Source organism: Pelobates fuscus, chromosome 2 (genome assembly GCF_036172605.1).
Source record: "Pelobates fuscus isolate aPelFus1 chromosome 2, aPelFus1.pri, whole genome shotgun sequence".
Taxonomy (NCBI): domain Eukaryota; kingdom Metazoa; phylum Chordata; class Amphibia; order Anura; family Pelobatidae; genus Pelobates; species Pelobates fuscus.
The window spans coordinates 307,283,819-307,300,211 of NC_086318.1; the positions used below are offsets into that span (position 1 = coordinate 307,283,819).

General features: G+C 37.4%; 1 protein-coding gene across 1 annotated transcript in view; it reads right to left on the reverse strand.

Annotated features, from left to right (window-relative positions):
• The window catches only part of NT5DC1 (5'-nucleotidase domain containing 1), a 396,716-nt gene that overhangs the window by 355,707 nt on the left and 24,616 nt on the right, over nt 1-16,393 (reverse strand). Inside the window, exons 4-6 of the mRNA XM_063441282.1 lie at nt 2,778-2,849; nt 1,840-1,949; nt 88-167 (exon numbers count right to left, since the gene is read on the reverse strand). Coding sequence (XP_063297352.1) covers nt 88-167; nt 1,840-1,949; nt 2,778-2,849 — 262 coding nt within the window. The remainder of the gene's footprint in view (nt 1-87; nt 168-1,839; nt 1,950-2,777; nt 2,850-16,393) is intronic.

The following is a 16,393-nucleotide window of genomic DNA, read 5'->3' on the forward strand; positions in this document are numbered from 1 at the left end:
GAAAACAAATCATGGAATGAGAGTGTTGGGACTTTTAAAAGCACACTGAAGTGTGTTACTTTCACCAATAAATAATTTTATACTTACCATTTGTAAGGAATCAACTATTTTGGCACATAGGAGAGCTCCAGGCAGGTCAAAATAGTTGTCATAAAAGTAGTATTTAGCTGTCAAAACAAAAGATATTAAAATATACGATTTATTCTTTGAATTTATATAAAGAGTACATCAGGGCTTGATAGCTAAAGAATTTGTAGAATATGTGCACCTTTCCCATTAAAGGGACACTATAGTCACCTGAACAACTTTAGCTTAATGAAGCAGTTTTGGTGTATAGAACATGCCCCTGCAGCCTCACTGCTCAATCCTCTGCCATTTAGGAGTTAAATCCCTTTGTTTATGAACCCTAGTCACACCTCCCTGCATGTGACTTGCGCAGCCTTCCATAAACACTTCCTGTAAAGAGAGCCCTATTTAGGCTTTCTTTATTGCAGGTTCTGTTTAATTAAGATTTTCTTATCCCCCTGCTATGTTAATAGCTTGCTAGACCCTGCAAGAGCCTCCTGTATGTACAATTTAGAGATTGAGATACAATTATTGAAGGTAAATTACATCTGTTTGAAAGTGAAACCAGTTTGTTTTTCATGCAGGCTCTGTCAATCAGAGCCAGGGGAGGTGTGGCTAGGGCTGCATAAACAGAAACAAAGTGATTTAACTCCTAAATGACAGTGAATTGAGCAGTGAAATTGCAGGGGAATGATCTATACACTAAAACTGCTTTATTTAGCTAAGGTAATTTAGGTGACTATAGTGTTCCTTTAACTCTCACAAAATGAATCAAGGAAACTATAAAACAAACATACAGAGGAATACACCAGACACTGCATACGGTAGTCATTTCAATTAAACAAGTATGTCAACCATAAAGTGTATTTCCAGTCAGGCTTCATAATGCTCAGTGACTTTCTATGTTATTAAATGTAACTTACAACATTCTATCCCTTATTTCAAAGTGGAATGTCTATAAAATGATCAACAGCAGAACTCTAATAACCTGCTAATGCTACATCAGAAGGAACATCGATGAGGCATTGTTCCTTAGGGACTGCATTAAGAAGCTAGACAAAAATGTTATTGGTCCTTAATTATTTAAGTGACATAAAAGAGTTTTCTACCAAAACCATGTTTACAGAAATATTTTTGGGAATATAGCAATGTACCACTTGTGTATACCAGCCAGGTTTTGTCATCTCATTGGGTCATTAACGACTTTCTCATATACAATCTATAAATAATCTATAAATCAATCTTGTTTTGGAACATTTGGAGATGATCACATCGTGGGACAGCTTATCAGGCCACAATTCAAACTGACCCCCAAAAAGGCTTACCATATGCCAAAAGTATTCAGCAGAGGTAATATCACCTGGTATTTTGAGACATTTCTTTTCAGTTTTATCACTTTCTGAATTGTTTACGATTTCAGGTTTTCCTGCAACTTGTTATTTACTGTGTATCCTGTAATGTCCATTGTGCAGTACTGCAAGTCCTACCATTTGGCTAGCATAATGTATAGATAAAGTTACTGAAAGTGTGACTGCCCTTTAAACATGACTACACATTTATCAGCTCTGATTCAAAAGTCATTTGGCAATTGCTTATGTCTTTTTCAGACCCTTGACCTGCCGTGTTTGAGAAGAGTAATTTAAAAATGTGAGCATGACATCTGTGTTGTTACAAATGGCTTTTATCTAGTTGATAGGATGTCAGCCATTTTCAAGCCCAATTTTAATGTCTTACAAACTAGATTACAGTAATCATTTCATGAAACATTTGTACCTGAACGAACATAAGTTCCATTTATTGATTTAAAATGTTTCCACTCCCTCTTCTCCCCATAAACTGCTTCAATCTGTTCACCAGACATGGGTTTTGTGCCATGGCATGCCCTAGTGATAAAACAAAGCAATGCAAATAACAAAATAAAGTGAATATTACATAGTGTGCATAGCCTCTATTGCTCGGTAATAAAATAAGCAGAACCATTACAAATGAAATAATTGTATTAATATACCAAGTGCTAAGTTAACTTAACAGAACAAAGGAATATGAGATCTAAAACTATGGTTAAAAACACACAATCAAGTAGACCAGAGACTTAATATATTAGAGACAGTAATTTGGCTGTGCATATTGTCTTCTAATTTAGTTTGATTCACAACTTTTACTTCACAGTTAAAGAAGGTGTTACAATATTGCAAATCAAAGTTTAAGAGGACAGCAATGTCTGTTTCAACAATGACCAAAGCCAACAGACAGCTTACTGGTACTCAAAGCCAAGGTTTTTGAGGACCTTGTGAGTTGTAGTTTAGGCTACAGCATATTAAATGTTAACAGTTTGGTTTGTATGTGTTAGCACTTTTTGTTTTTTATATATATGGTTCAGTTTTTTGTCCACCCCAAAAAATAAAAAAAAATAAAAAAAAAAACACATTTTCTTTATCACTTTCCTTATATCCTTCCCAAACCTCTTTATCTTAATTCAGGCAGTACCTATGTGAAGGATATCACTTTTAAAAGATACACTTTAATCTAATAATTTTTCAAATTTTTTATATATAAATATAAAAATAACCTCTAAAATCAGTGTCAAAGCCAGAAATGTAACACTAAATACTATATGGCAATATGCATTCATGATTCAATATTCCAATGAAGAACATAGTTTGAAGATCAGAAAATGTGAAATAATTCCAAGAGATTCCCGTGGTGGATACCTGAGAATCGTTCCATCTGCTCCAAGTTTTAAAAAATTTCCTTGTTCCAGATCCAGAACTAAACCTTTGGAGCTGAGGAATTCAGAAAAAGACAACACTATATTACTACAATTTGTGTTTGGCAAACACTTTATCACTCATTTTTCACATTTCATTTTTCATAAGCAACATTGCATCAATCTCAGTACAAATCTTTGTGATCTGAAACCAGTTGCAGCTTTGTTAATGAAATTATTTATTATCAGGTCGCCACAAGACTGATGGCAATACACAATCACTGATTCCAATAGAAAAAAAAAAAACACTGATAATCAGTGATGGTTCATTATTAGTCTGTAAAAAGGTATTGGTCACTAACTTATAAACTTAATATTCAATTTATGATTTTGATGTACATATGTAACAATGTTCATGGGTTAAAGTGCATTATTAAAGGGGAAAAAGCATGCAAGCATTATTGAACTTAAGCAGAATAGAAAAATGAACTGCATATTTTCACATCATGTGAAAAGAGAAAGTTACCGTATATACTCGAGTATAAGCCGAGTTTTTTAGCAAATTTTTTGTGCTAAAAAACCCCAACTCGGCTTATACTCGAGTCAGAGTCTGTATTATGGCAATTTACATTGCCATAATACAGACAGGGGGGAGAGGGGTGCTGGCAGAGCTGTACTTACCTTTCCACTGGGAGCTGACAGAGGGAGCTGCACGGACGGTGCGGAGGAGGAGAGAGCTGACAGGAGCTGCAGGAAAGGTAAGTACAGCTCTGCCAGCACCCCTCTCCCCCCACTGAACTGCCAATGCCACTGGACCACCAGGGAAGGCGCCCCCCCTCCCTGCTATGTATCAAGCAGGGAGGGGGGACGAAAAAAATAATAATTAGTAATAATAAAAAAAATAATAATAATTAATTAATAAATAATAATACTAAAATAATAATAATTAAATTAAATTAAAAAATAATAAATAATAATACAATTTTTTTAAAATAATAAAAAAAATTAAAAAAACATTGCCCACCCCCCACCAAGGCTCTGCAACACACACACACACACACACACTGCATTCATACACACACGCTGCACTCATACACACACGCGCTGCACTCATACACACACACGCTGCACTCATACACACGCTGCACTCATACACACGCTGCACTCATACACACGCTGCACTCATACACACACGCTGCATTCATACACACACGCTGCATTCATACACACACGCTGCACTCATACACACGCTGCACTCATACACCCGCTGCACTCATACACCCGCTGCACTCATACACCCGCTGCACTCATACACCCGCTGCACTCATACACCCGCTGCACTCATACACCCGCTGCACTCATACACCCGCTGCACTCATACACCCGCTGCACTCATACACACACGCTGCACTCATACACACACGCTGCACTCATACACACACGCTGCACTCATACACCCGCTGCACTCATACACACACACTGCACTCATACACACGCTGCACTCATACACACACACTGCATTCATTATACACACACTGTAAATAAATATTCAATTAATATATTTTTTTTAGGATCTAATTTTATTTAGAAATTTACCAGTAGCTGCTGCATTTCTCACCCTAGTCTTATACTCGAGTCAATAAGTTTTCCCAGTTTTTTTGGGTAAAATTAGGGGCCTCGGCTTATATTCGGGTCGGCTTATACTCCAGTATATACGGTATATTGTTAATAAAAATTATTCAACGTATATACCGTATTTATCGGCGTATAACACGCACTTTTTCTCCCTGAAAATAGGGGGCAAATGATGTGTGCGTGTTATACACCGATACCATATTTTTCGCTCCATAAGACGCACTTTTTTTCCCCTCAAAAGGGAGGGGAAATGTCTGTGCGTCTTATGGAGCAAATGTGAAGGTTTACTTACCTGTCTTGAAGCGTGAGCCGGTGTTCAGCGCGCACCGCGGTACTGGAACTTCAATTTCAGGTTCCGGTTTCCGGTGGGACTGAAAGGAAGTGCGCACTCAGTGTGCACACTTCCTTTCAGTCCCACCGGAAACCGGAACCTGAAATTCCTGTACCGCGGTGCGCGCTGTGAAGTCGGCCCACGCTTCAAGACAGGTAAGTAATTATGGGACAAGGGGAGGGAAAGTGCACTATGGGACAAGGGGAGGGGGGGACACTATGGGAGGGGGGAGAACACTATGGGAGGGGGTGGAGAATACTATGGGAGAGGGTGGAGAATACTATGGGAGGGAGTGGAGAATACTATGGGAGGGGGGTGGGAATACTATGGAAAGGGGGGAGAACACTATGGGATGGGGGGGGGGACACTATGGGAGGGGGGGAGAATACTATGGGAGGGGGGGAAATTTCCTGAAATTTCCTTCTTAAAATGAGGTGCGTGTTATACGCCGATAAATACGGTATTTGTATGAAAGTAAAAAAGGCTAAACCTGTAAGTTAGCAACATGTGTGTAAGCTGCAAAGAAAATATCAGGAAAAATATAGAAAAAGCATGTAATCAAAATATTCAATGTAAAATATAAGAAGTTTAAAAAATGCCCTTCATATTTGAAATACACGATGAGTCTGTTAAAAATTCTGGTATTTTTCTGCTGGGAGGAAGGACTATTGCTCATAACATGCAATGTTAATATTTTATACACCAGCATTAGACATGAAAAAGGAATAGAAGTGGTTCGCTTCTTCCTAACCAAGTATAATATTTTTCCAGATGACCAAATCCTCTTTATTCTGGAAGGCATCAAAATGATACTTTCTAATAACTTTCTTTTTTTGTTTGAGGGTGATTATTTCCTCCAATGCAGAGGCAATACTATGGGAACCAGGTTCGCCCCCAACTATGCCAATTTATGTATGTCCTATTGGGAGGAATCTTTTATCTACTCAGGGCATGGCTGGGGGAGAACCTGGTTCTCTACAAAATATATATTGATGATATCTTTATGATTTGGAAGGGTGACTGTGCCTCTGCAGCGGATTTTATTCACTTCCTAAACTATTAAACTAACTCATGATTTTAATAATACCAGTATTCATTTTTTGGATTTTAATATTTTTATATCAGAAGGGCAAATCAAAACAAAAACATTTTTTAAACAAGTTGATGTAAATAGCTACATCCATAGAAGCAGCTGCCATTTTAGGCCTTGGCTGGATAATATCCCTAAGGGATAATTTTTAAGACTTTGGAGAAATTGTACCAATATAAAAGACTTTGATGAACAAGCCAGAGTTTTAAGTAATCAATTTTCCAATAAGGGGTATAACAAAAAGGCTTTAATGAATGACATCACTAATATCAGGAATTGTGACAGAACCAATAATAAATGAGGAAGTTCCGATAATTTTTTATTTTAATGCCAATGCAGGCGATTTAAGAATTTTTGTTTATAAAAACTGGCAAATTTACAGCAGGATAATGATCTAAAAAATATGTTGGTGTAAAACCGAAAGTTGTATTTAGAAGTGCCTAGAATTTAAAACAAATCCTCACCACAAATTTTATAGAAAAAGAACAAGGTGGTTTCTTATCTGAGATTAGGAGCACACGAAAAGGTTTGTTTTACTGCGGTGACTGTATGGGGTCCAAAGTGAGAAGGAACAAAGAAAGAAAGATTGACCATATTTATTCTTTTACTAATAAGAATACATTTTTTATTAACTCGTTTCTTACTTGTAACACCAATAATGTTGTGTATGTTCTCGTATGCCCATGTGGCCTCCAATACATGGGGAAAACATTAAGGCCCCTCAAGATCAGGATACGAGAACATATATACAATATAAGAAGGGGATATGCCAACCATAAATCCAGATCCAACGATAAAAATCCAGATTTTCTTTTATTTTTTTGTGTTCAACAGATTTTAGGTAATTGGAGGGGTAACAGTATCCAAAATGAAATGAAATGGATTTTTAATTTGGACACTATGACTCCTAATGGCCTTAATATTGATTGGGAATCTGTTATATGTTTAATGATAATCTGTAATATTTATTATATATTTTATCCCCATATTATTAAGGCTTTTTTAATATATTTTAATATATAAATTTTTTGGAAAATATTAGATTCCTTACTTTTATTTATTTTTAATGTTTATCTAATTTTAATCTTTCATCTTTTACTATATTTTGTATTCAAAGAGGGCTATCTTTCTACCTGTGTTATGAATATTGTTATTAATGTCATTCTAATATGAAGTGTATTAATAACATTGTTTTATTTATTATTTTATTTGATACATCTGTTTTATGGATATACTTTACATGCATGGGACTTTCGTTCATACAAATGGACAATTCAATGAATATCCATCTGAAATCCAGCCTATATGATATATGAGACCGGAAGTACATCTAACTGGAAGTGCTATGTGGAACGCAAGATCCCCATACCGCAAGTAAACTTTGAAACGCATGAATCATTACCCGTAATTCCGGAACTGCGGCATGCCGGTCAGACACCAGAGTTTGGTGCCGAATTTGATTTCCTGTTGTATATAAATGTGAGATTATGTATTGTAACCTTATGATGCACTTGAAAAAGACGGTTACAGTCGAAACGCGTTGTGTTTTTAATTACTCTGAGAAATAAAGTATCCTGTCTGTCTATCCACTGCATCCTGGAAATTCCTTACTTAGTCTGCGTGGTAGCTGTACGAGCTGGATACATTTCATTTATATGTCTACACAGCCAGAGCCTGCTATAAGTGGCTCTGGTAAATGTGAGTAGTTCTGAGCGGATCTTGCTACAAATATATACCTCTTAACTATATTTCACTATGGGAGAATCCTTGTTTTTGTCTCCTATATAGACATGTTATTCCTGTATTCCATTGGAAGCTCAGATCTAAGTATTTCATTGCTTATTGCGTTTTAGCACTTCCCGCTCTGTTTCTTATATTTTATATTATTTCATTGTAATGCCACATTAGGTGATCGGTGGCATTGGGAATTTGTGCATTTCTCTATTAGCGCAAATCACACCTTATTTTTTCTGTTTTGTGTATAAAATATTTAATGTAGTGTATCAGTTACATATATTTGTAGCTTTCATTTTCACATTTGTTGATGACTGTTACACCAGCTGCATCTCAAACTTACAGTATGTAAGTAACCTTCATATATACCAAGCCTGCACAACGTATGACCATGGGCTCTCTTGTGGCCCTCCAGGTCTCTAAGCAGCTTGTCTCCAGAGTGGGGCACAGGAAAATGGAGTGGACTTCACCAGTCTGCGGCTTATTCAGTGCTACACTGTCCATAGACTCCTCAGTAAAGTTGTTGTGCAGTCCGCAAAAACAAAGCAGCACTGACTCAGCCACAGACCGGGGAAGTCCACTCCATATTGTTTGAGGTCAAGTTGTAGCAAACACATACACTGGTGTAAAGTGGAATATATAATGAATATGGGGTAACTATGGTTTTCTTTATGCAGTTTGTCAATTTGTAGAGTGCTGCACAATCACTCTGTCACATTTAAAGTAATTTAAGAGTCTGTATGGCTCATCACAATTACTATTTTTTTGGAATAGCAAGGTGCACAGGTGCCAGATGTAGTCAGATTGCTGAAAGTTTTGTCTGCCTTTCTCATGTTTGTCATGCTTCCTTCCTTGATTTATTGTGTAAGCACATGTGTGTTTTTATACACTAAGCATGGAATTTATTTTTTTCCCTAGATCTCCATGAGCATTGTAAAATAATACCATCAAGTACATTTTAACCCTTAGTGAGTAAAGTTAATTTTGTAAAAATTATATAAAGCCTAAAAGGTACATTTAGCATGTTACGGCAGGTAAAATTTTGCATAAAATGGTAAATTTCAGTGTGTTTGGTTTTTTTTATTGAAGGAAAAAGTAAGCAAGGGACAGTGTAAGAGTATGCTGTGCCCTTAGTTTGGCAGGTAACTGGAAAGCATTAATTAGTAAACGTTTATTGCGGAGATGTACATCGAAAACCTAAAAATGATTTAGAAGCATTTCTAGTTTTTAAATAAATGACTGCCCCAAATGACAAATTTGGAATCAAAGGTACACTTCCTTAAGTTCGCAGTCTAACAAAACATTAAAAACTCTTGTGTATCATTGTTACACCCCACAGTAGATACTTTGGTATATTATATATATATATATATATATATATATATATACACACACACACACATACAAATATACACACACATATATACATTTACATATATACATACATACCAATAGTATTTTTTTTGAACCAATGATGATGGAATAAGCAGCAAAGTACAAAACTTGCTGGCTCAAGAAACAAACTATATTTAGAATTATAAGAAGGGCTATAGAGGGATTTGGATGATATTAATGTGTTAATAAAAGCAGAAGTACTGTATGGGGAGTAATCACATTTAGGTTATCCTACAGCTGACTCAGAAGAAAAAAACAGTAAAAAGGAATGTATGGGTTCCTGTAGAAAACAACTTGTTGACTTTATTAAAGAAAATCAAGAGAATAATATATTTTGGAGAGTAAAAAACAGGGCGCAAGAGAATACTGAGAACGGGCAGCAGCTGAAATAGCCTGCCCTTGGGTGGGTCCCCGCTCAGTTCTCAAGCTTGTTTTAGCTCTCTAGGCACCGTGAGCAAGGGGTCCACGTCTGGATAACCCTTTAAAATTGTGGAGAGCAAAAAACTAGTTGCAAGAGTGCACTGAGGATGGGCAGGCTAGTTCAGCTGCTGTCCGTCCTCAGTGCACTCTTGCAACTTGTTTTTTTGCTCTCCACAATTTTAAAGGGTAATCCAGACGTGGACCCCTTCCTCACAGTGCATAGAGAGATATCAGCTATGCCTCACTGATGATGCCTAACAAGATTGAAACGATCGCCTGGGGTTGCTGTATCTCTCGTGCAGAGGGAACTTGCTGGTATTCTCAAGGGGCACTATCATAATTATATACACGGTGTAGTACGGGTAGTTTAAGTGTATAATATTTTCCCAAAGGAAAATCCGATTGGACCACGGATATTTTGGCAGGATTTTGAACATTTAAAACACAGGACAATCAGAAGATCTTCACAAGCTGACTGAGGAAGCCGTTTTTATAGGCGAAACACGTTTTAGCTTCAAGTGGACTCACTATTTTGGCCCACAAACATTTGAATTATACTGTTTTTTATTGGTTTATTATTTTCTAGTGATACAGTTTTATTGTAGTTTTATATATATTCTGTAATTTTTTTTTCCTATTTTACCCTATCCACTGTATCCTGCAAAAGTGATTCCAGGGAAGGGGCAGTGTCACCCCACAAATTGACACTAGGTTTACACACTTAGAGCCAGTTACCAAAAGGCTCCAAAAAATAGGAACATCCATACTTTTCCCTGAAGAGAGGGGTCGTGTGATCTACCCAAAAAGACACAGACGCTGGGAAATTTAGAGCCTTATAAACTAGAAAAGGCTCTAAAAAATGTGAGTTTAGATACATCTGTTACTCACAATACTTTTTACTCTAGTACTTAACATACTGCACAAGTATCTGTATATTTTTTTCTGTTTCTTTTGTACTGGAAATACTGAGAGGGTAAGTGTTTTTAACCCCTTAAGGACACATGACATGTGTGACATGTCATGATTCCCTTTTATTCCAGAAGTTTGGTCCTTGAGGGGTTAAACCATTGGTAAAACACACTTTCCTCACATACTATATAGCGCTGCACTTTTAAAGACTGAAGACCTAAGGGGTGGCAACACCTACTAGGTCCTAAGTTTTTCTGTTTCTTGGTGATTTTCCCAAAGGTACCTGCCAGTATTAAACCGTACAGGGACTCACCCAAAGAATAGGGTAGATTTCAAATCAACACAATATTGACGAACCTGAGTCTCACACAGAAAATTTCCACATGTCTTCAGCAACAGAACTAAAAGGCTTTAAGATACACAGAGTACAACTTTAGATAACTACAGTTGCAAGAAAAAGTATGTGAACCCTTTGGAATGATATGGATTTCTGCACAAATTGGTCATAAAATGTGATCTGATCATCATCTAAGTCACAACAATAGACAATAACAGTCTGCTTAAACTAATAACACACAAAGAATGAAATGTTGCCATGTTTTTATTGAACACACCATGTAAACATTCACAGTGCAGGTGGAAAAAGTATGTGAACCCTTTGATTTAATAACTGGTTGAACCTCCTTTGGCAGCAATAACTTCAACCAAACGTTTCCTGTAGTTGCAGATCAGACATGCACAACGGTCAGGAGTAATTCTTGACCATTCCTCTTTACAGAACTGTTTCAGTTCAGCAATATTCTTGGGATGTCTGGTGTGAATCGCTTTCTTGAGGTCATGCCACAGCATCTCAATCAGGTTGAGGTCAGGACTCTGACTGGGCCACTTCAGAAGGCGTATTTTCTTCTGTTTAAGCCATTCTGTTGTTGATTTACTTCTATGCTTTGGGTCATTGTCCTGTTGCAACACCCATCTTCTGTTGAGCTTCAGCTGGTAGACAGATGGCCTTAAGTACTCCTGCAAAATGTCTTGATAAACTTGGGAATTCATTTGTCCTTTGATGATAGCAATCCGTCCAAGCCCTGACGCAGCAAAGCAGCCCCAAACCATGATGCCCCCACCACCATACTTCACAGTTGGGATGAGGTTTTGATGTTGGTGTGCTGTGCCTCTTTTTCGCCACACATAGTGTTGTGTGTTTCTTCCAAACAACGCAACTTTGGTTACATCTGTCCACAGAATATTTTGCCAGTACTGCTGTGGAACATCCAGGTGCTCTTGTGCAAACTGTAAACGTGCAGCAATGTTTTGTTTGGACAGCAGTGACTTCCTCTGTGGTATCCTCCCATGAAATCCATTCATGTTTAGTGTTTTACGTATTGTAGATTCGCTAACAGGGATGTTAGCATTTACCAGTGACTTTTGTAAGTCTTTAGCTGACACTCTAGGATTCTTCTTCACCTCATTGAGCAGTCTAGACTGTGCTCTTGCAGTCATCTTTACAGGACGGCCACTCCTAGAGAGAGTAGCAGCAGTGCTGAACTTTCTCCATTTATAGACAATTTGTCTTACCGTGGACTGATGAACAGCAAGGCTTTTGGAGATACTTTTATAACCCTTTCCAGCTTCATGCAAGTCAACAATTCTTAATCGTGGGTCTTCTGACAGCTCTTTTGTGCGAGGCATCATTCACATCAGGCAATGCTTCTTGTGAAAAGCAAACCCAGAATTGGTGTGTGTGTTTTATAGGGCAGGGCAGCTGTAACAAACACCTCCAATCTCATCTCATTGATTGGACTCCAGTTGGCTGACATCTCACTCCAATTAGCTCTTGGAGATGTCATTAGTCTAGGGGTTCACATACTTTTTCTACCTGCACTGTGAATGTTTACATGGTGTGTTCAATAAAAACATGGCAACATTTCATTCTGTGTGTGTTATTAGTTTAAGCAGACTGTGATTGTCTATTGTTGTGACTTAGATGATGATCAGATCACATTTTATGACCAATTTGTGCAGAAATCCATATCATTCCAAAGGGTTCACATACTTTTTCTTGCAACTGTATATCCTAGGCTACTTCTAACTATGGCTTTGATTTAAAGAGACACTGTAGGCAGCCACCCATTGCTGCTCAGGCTTATGTTTACTCATTATCCCAAGCAACACAGAGAGCATGGTTGCTGCAAACTCTTGTTTAGCATTGCATATTAAAAACGGTTTAATGCTTAATGAAAGGACAGCACGAGGGGTATCCAGACCCTATAACCACTTCAATAATATAACAGTTATAATGCCTACAGTGTCCCTTTAATATTTTTGGATAAATCATTTTGTTGATAAATCATTTGGAGCATTTTTCTAACAGATTTGAATAAATTGAAAAGCGTTTACTAAAATATCAAATTGCGGCCTATATCATTTAAAGGGACACTATAGACACCCAGACTACTTCAGCTCCTTGAAGTGGTCTGGGTGCAGTGCCCCAGGTCCCTTAACCCTGCAGTGGTAATTATTGCAGTTTTTAATAAACAATAATAATTTCCTGCCAGGGTTAACTCCACCTCAAGTGGCAGTCTACTAGACAGCCACTAGAGGGACTTCCAAGTCTTTAGGCGCTATGCATGAGGAGATCCAGTGTCACCAGAAACTCCATAGGAAAGCATTATATAATGCTTTCCTATGGTGCTGATGTAATGTGAGGGCGCCCATTGCCACGCATGCGCATTAGGTCTCCCCAGCTGGCAGACATCGTCAGGGGAGGAGAAAACACAGACCCTGAGCCAGCGCCGTGGGACATCAGAGCTGGAACAAGCTAAGTGACAGAAGGGTTTTTTAAAACCCTAGGATAATGTAGAATCAGACTGGGTTGATATTATATTCAATTGAAAGGCAAGGCACATATTTAAGATAAGAGTAAACTTTGGAGAGAAAAATAATAATGGGAGGAGGTAAACTGTCAATGTCAAATGAGAAAACAGGCTTTGCTATGGAGTGTTATGGAAAACCTTTATGAGTGCATTTTCGGACATTTGTGAAACATTAATTCAGGATAGATTGTGAACAAAGAGAGACCTTGTTCCAGTAGCAGGAAGTTAAAGGGATTTTATAGTGTAAGGAATACAAATATGTATTCCTTACACTATAGTTCCCTTTGGCTCCAGCTCCACCAACGTCATCAAATGGGAGAAGGTAAAACGCATGCGTGGGGAGCACCACGGGCTCTCCTCATAGAATAGCATTCCTGCATTTTTTTCTTGTGAGAATTTTACGGATGCTGGATGTCCTCATGCAGAGTGTGAGGCAAGAAGCTAGTGAAGAAAAAAAGGCGGCATAATCTAGATGGCTGGCTCAGTGAAGAAAGCAATATAGCATTTACTGAGTTCTGTATTCAGTTATGGTTTTATCAGCAGGAGATCATAATCAAACTTTAGTGTTGGAGGAAAGGGAATAAGAGGGTGTCTGGTTTAAGCAGGGAAGGATGCCCTTATGTTGATGGTAAATTTGAAGGTAGGGAGAGAATGATGAGATGGAGATAGGGAGTTTACATAGTTACATAGCTGAAAAGAGACTTGCGTCCATCAAGTTCAGCCTTCCTCACATGTGTTTTTGCGGTTGATCCAAAACAAGGCAAAAGACCTAGTCTGAAGCGCTTCCAATTTTGCAACAAACTATGACAAAATTCCTTCTTGACCCCAAAATAGCAGTCAGATGTCTCCTTGGATCAAGCAGCTATTACCCCACTAATTAGAAATTATATCCCTGTATGTTATGTTTTTGCAAGTATCTATCCAATTGCAGTTTAAACATCTGTAATGACTGACAAAACCACCTCTTCAGGCAGAGAATTCCATATCCTTATTGCTCTTACTGTAAAAAAAAAAACCCTTTACTTTGCCTTGGATGAAATCTCCTTTCTTCCAGCCTTAATGTGTGACCTCGTGTCTTATGTATAGTCCTGTTTATGAATAGATTTACAGATAATGGTTTGTACTGGTCCCGAATATATTTGTATAATGTGATCATATCCCCTCTCAGGCGCCGTTTTTCCAAACTAAATAGATTTAAATTTTTTAACCTTTCTTCGTAACTAAAATGCTCCATTCCTTTTATCAATTTTGTAGCACGTCTCTGCACTTTTTCTAGTGCCATGATATCTTTCTTTAGAACAGGTGCCCAAAATTGCACAGCATATTCAAGGTGTGGTCTTACCAGCGATTTATAGAGGCAAAATTATATTTTCATCCCGAGAGTTTATGCCCCTATTTATACATGACAAAACCTTACTGGCCTTAGCAACTGCAGATTGGCATTGCATATTGCTGCCTAATTTGTTGTCTATAACAATTCACAAATCCTCCTCGTGTGTGGTTATCCCTAGTTCACTACCATTTAGGGTGTAAATTGCTTGTGCATTCTTAACCCCAAAGTGAATAACTTTGCATTTCTCTACGTTAAATTTCATCTGCCATTTTAGTGCCCAGTCCCCCAATCTATTCAAATCCCTCTGCAGCAAAGCAATATCCTGCTCACATGTTATTACTTTACAAAGTTTTGTGTCATCTGCAAACACTGATGCATGGCTTTCAATGCCTATTTCAAGATCATTTATAAATATGTTAAATAGAAGCTGTCCCAAAACAGAACCCTAAGGGACACCACTTACCACTTTTATCCAGCCTGAAAATTTACCATTAATGACAACTCGTTGTACTCTATCCTTAAGCCAATGTTCTACCCAAGAACAAGAATATTCATCTAGACCAATTTCTTTTAGTTTGAAGACTAACCTATTGTGAGGAACTGTATAAAATGCCTTGGCAAAATCCAAGTAGATCACATCCACTGCAACACCCTGATCTATACTTCTACTTACTTCTTCGTAGAATGCAATTAGGTTAGTTTGACATGACCTATGTTTCATAAAACCATGCTGATTATTGCTAATAAAGTTCTTCCCAATTAATTCCTGAATATTATCCCTTAATTGCCCTTCAAATAATTTCCTAGTTACAGAAGTTAAGCTCACAGGTCTATAATTTCCAGGCAAGGATTTTGAACGCTTTTGAAATATATAGAACAACATCTGCCTTCCTCCAATCCTCCGGTACAATACCTGAAACAAAAGAATCTTGAAAAATTAAATACAGAGGTTCACTTATTTCCCCACTTAGCTCCTTAAGTACTCGTGGGTAAATACGGTCAGGCCCTGGAGCTTTATTTACATTAATTTTCTCTAACAGCTATAGCATCTCGAGCTATCCAATCACAAGTTATCTGCAAGTGTTTTGCAGCAATCATTTGCATATCTCTTGCCAAAGGATCCTCATGAATATATACTGAAGAAAAATAGTTATTTAAAAGTTCTGCTTTTTCCTGGTCTTTATTAGCTAACAAACTCAACTCTGTTTCCAGTGTACCTACACTTTTATTTTTGTTTTTTTTTTAGAATTTATGTACTTGAAGAAAAATTTGGGGTTGGTTTTGCATTCTTTGGCTATCAATTTCTCATTTTCTAGTTTAGCCACTTCAATTGCCTTTTTGCATGTGTTATTGGCTTCCTTATATCTTAAATAGGATGCCTCTGATTTGTCCAATTTAAATGCTTTAAATGCCCTTTTCTTATTTTTAATCTTTTGTTTTACTTCTCTACTAAGCCACATTGGTTTTAATTAGTTTCTTTGAAATAAGTTCAGGTTGGAATGTTATTGTGTGAGAGAGGGGAATCAATGACTTATATACACATCGACTATATTTAAAAATGCCAAGCACTAATGAAGAATGAGGCCAAATGGCATAAACAGGAAGAAAGCAGATACTGGGAAGAATTAAAGAGGTGCAAGCTAATTTCTTGTTGCCAACCATGAAAAGTGGGGCGGTGAATACAATGGTGAACAAAAGCCAGTCAAATTTATTTTGAAGAAACACAAAGATGAGCATTGGGTATGAGGTATGGAACAATGGCAACATAGAAAATAGTGTTCGTTTCAAACTATGAAGAAGGAATGGTGATGATATGGACATTTCTATTGTATTTTTTTATTATTATTATTATTATTTCATATCTAAAAGGTATGTGTCAGTGTATTACTGTAGAAAGAATGAC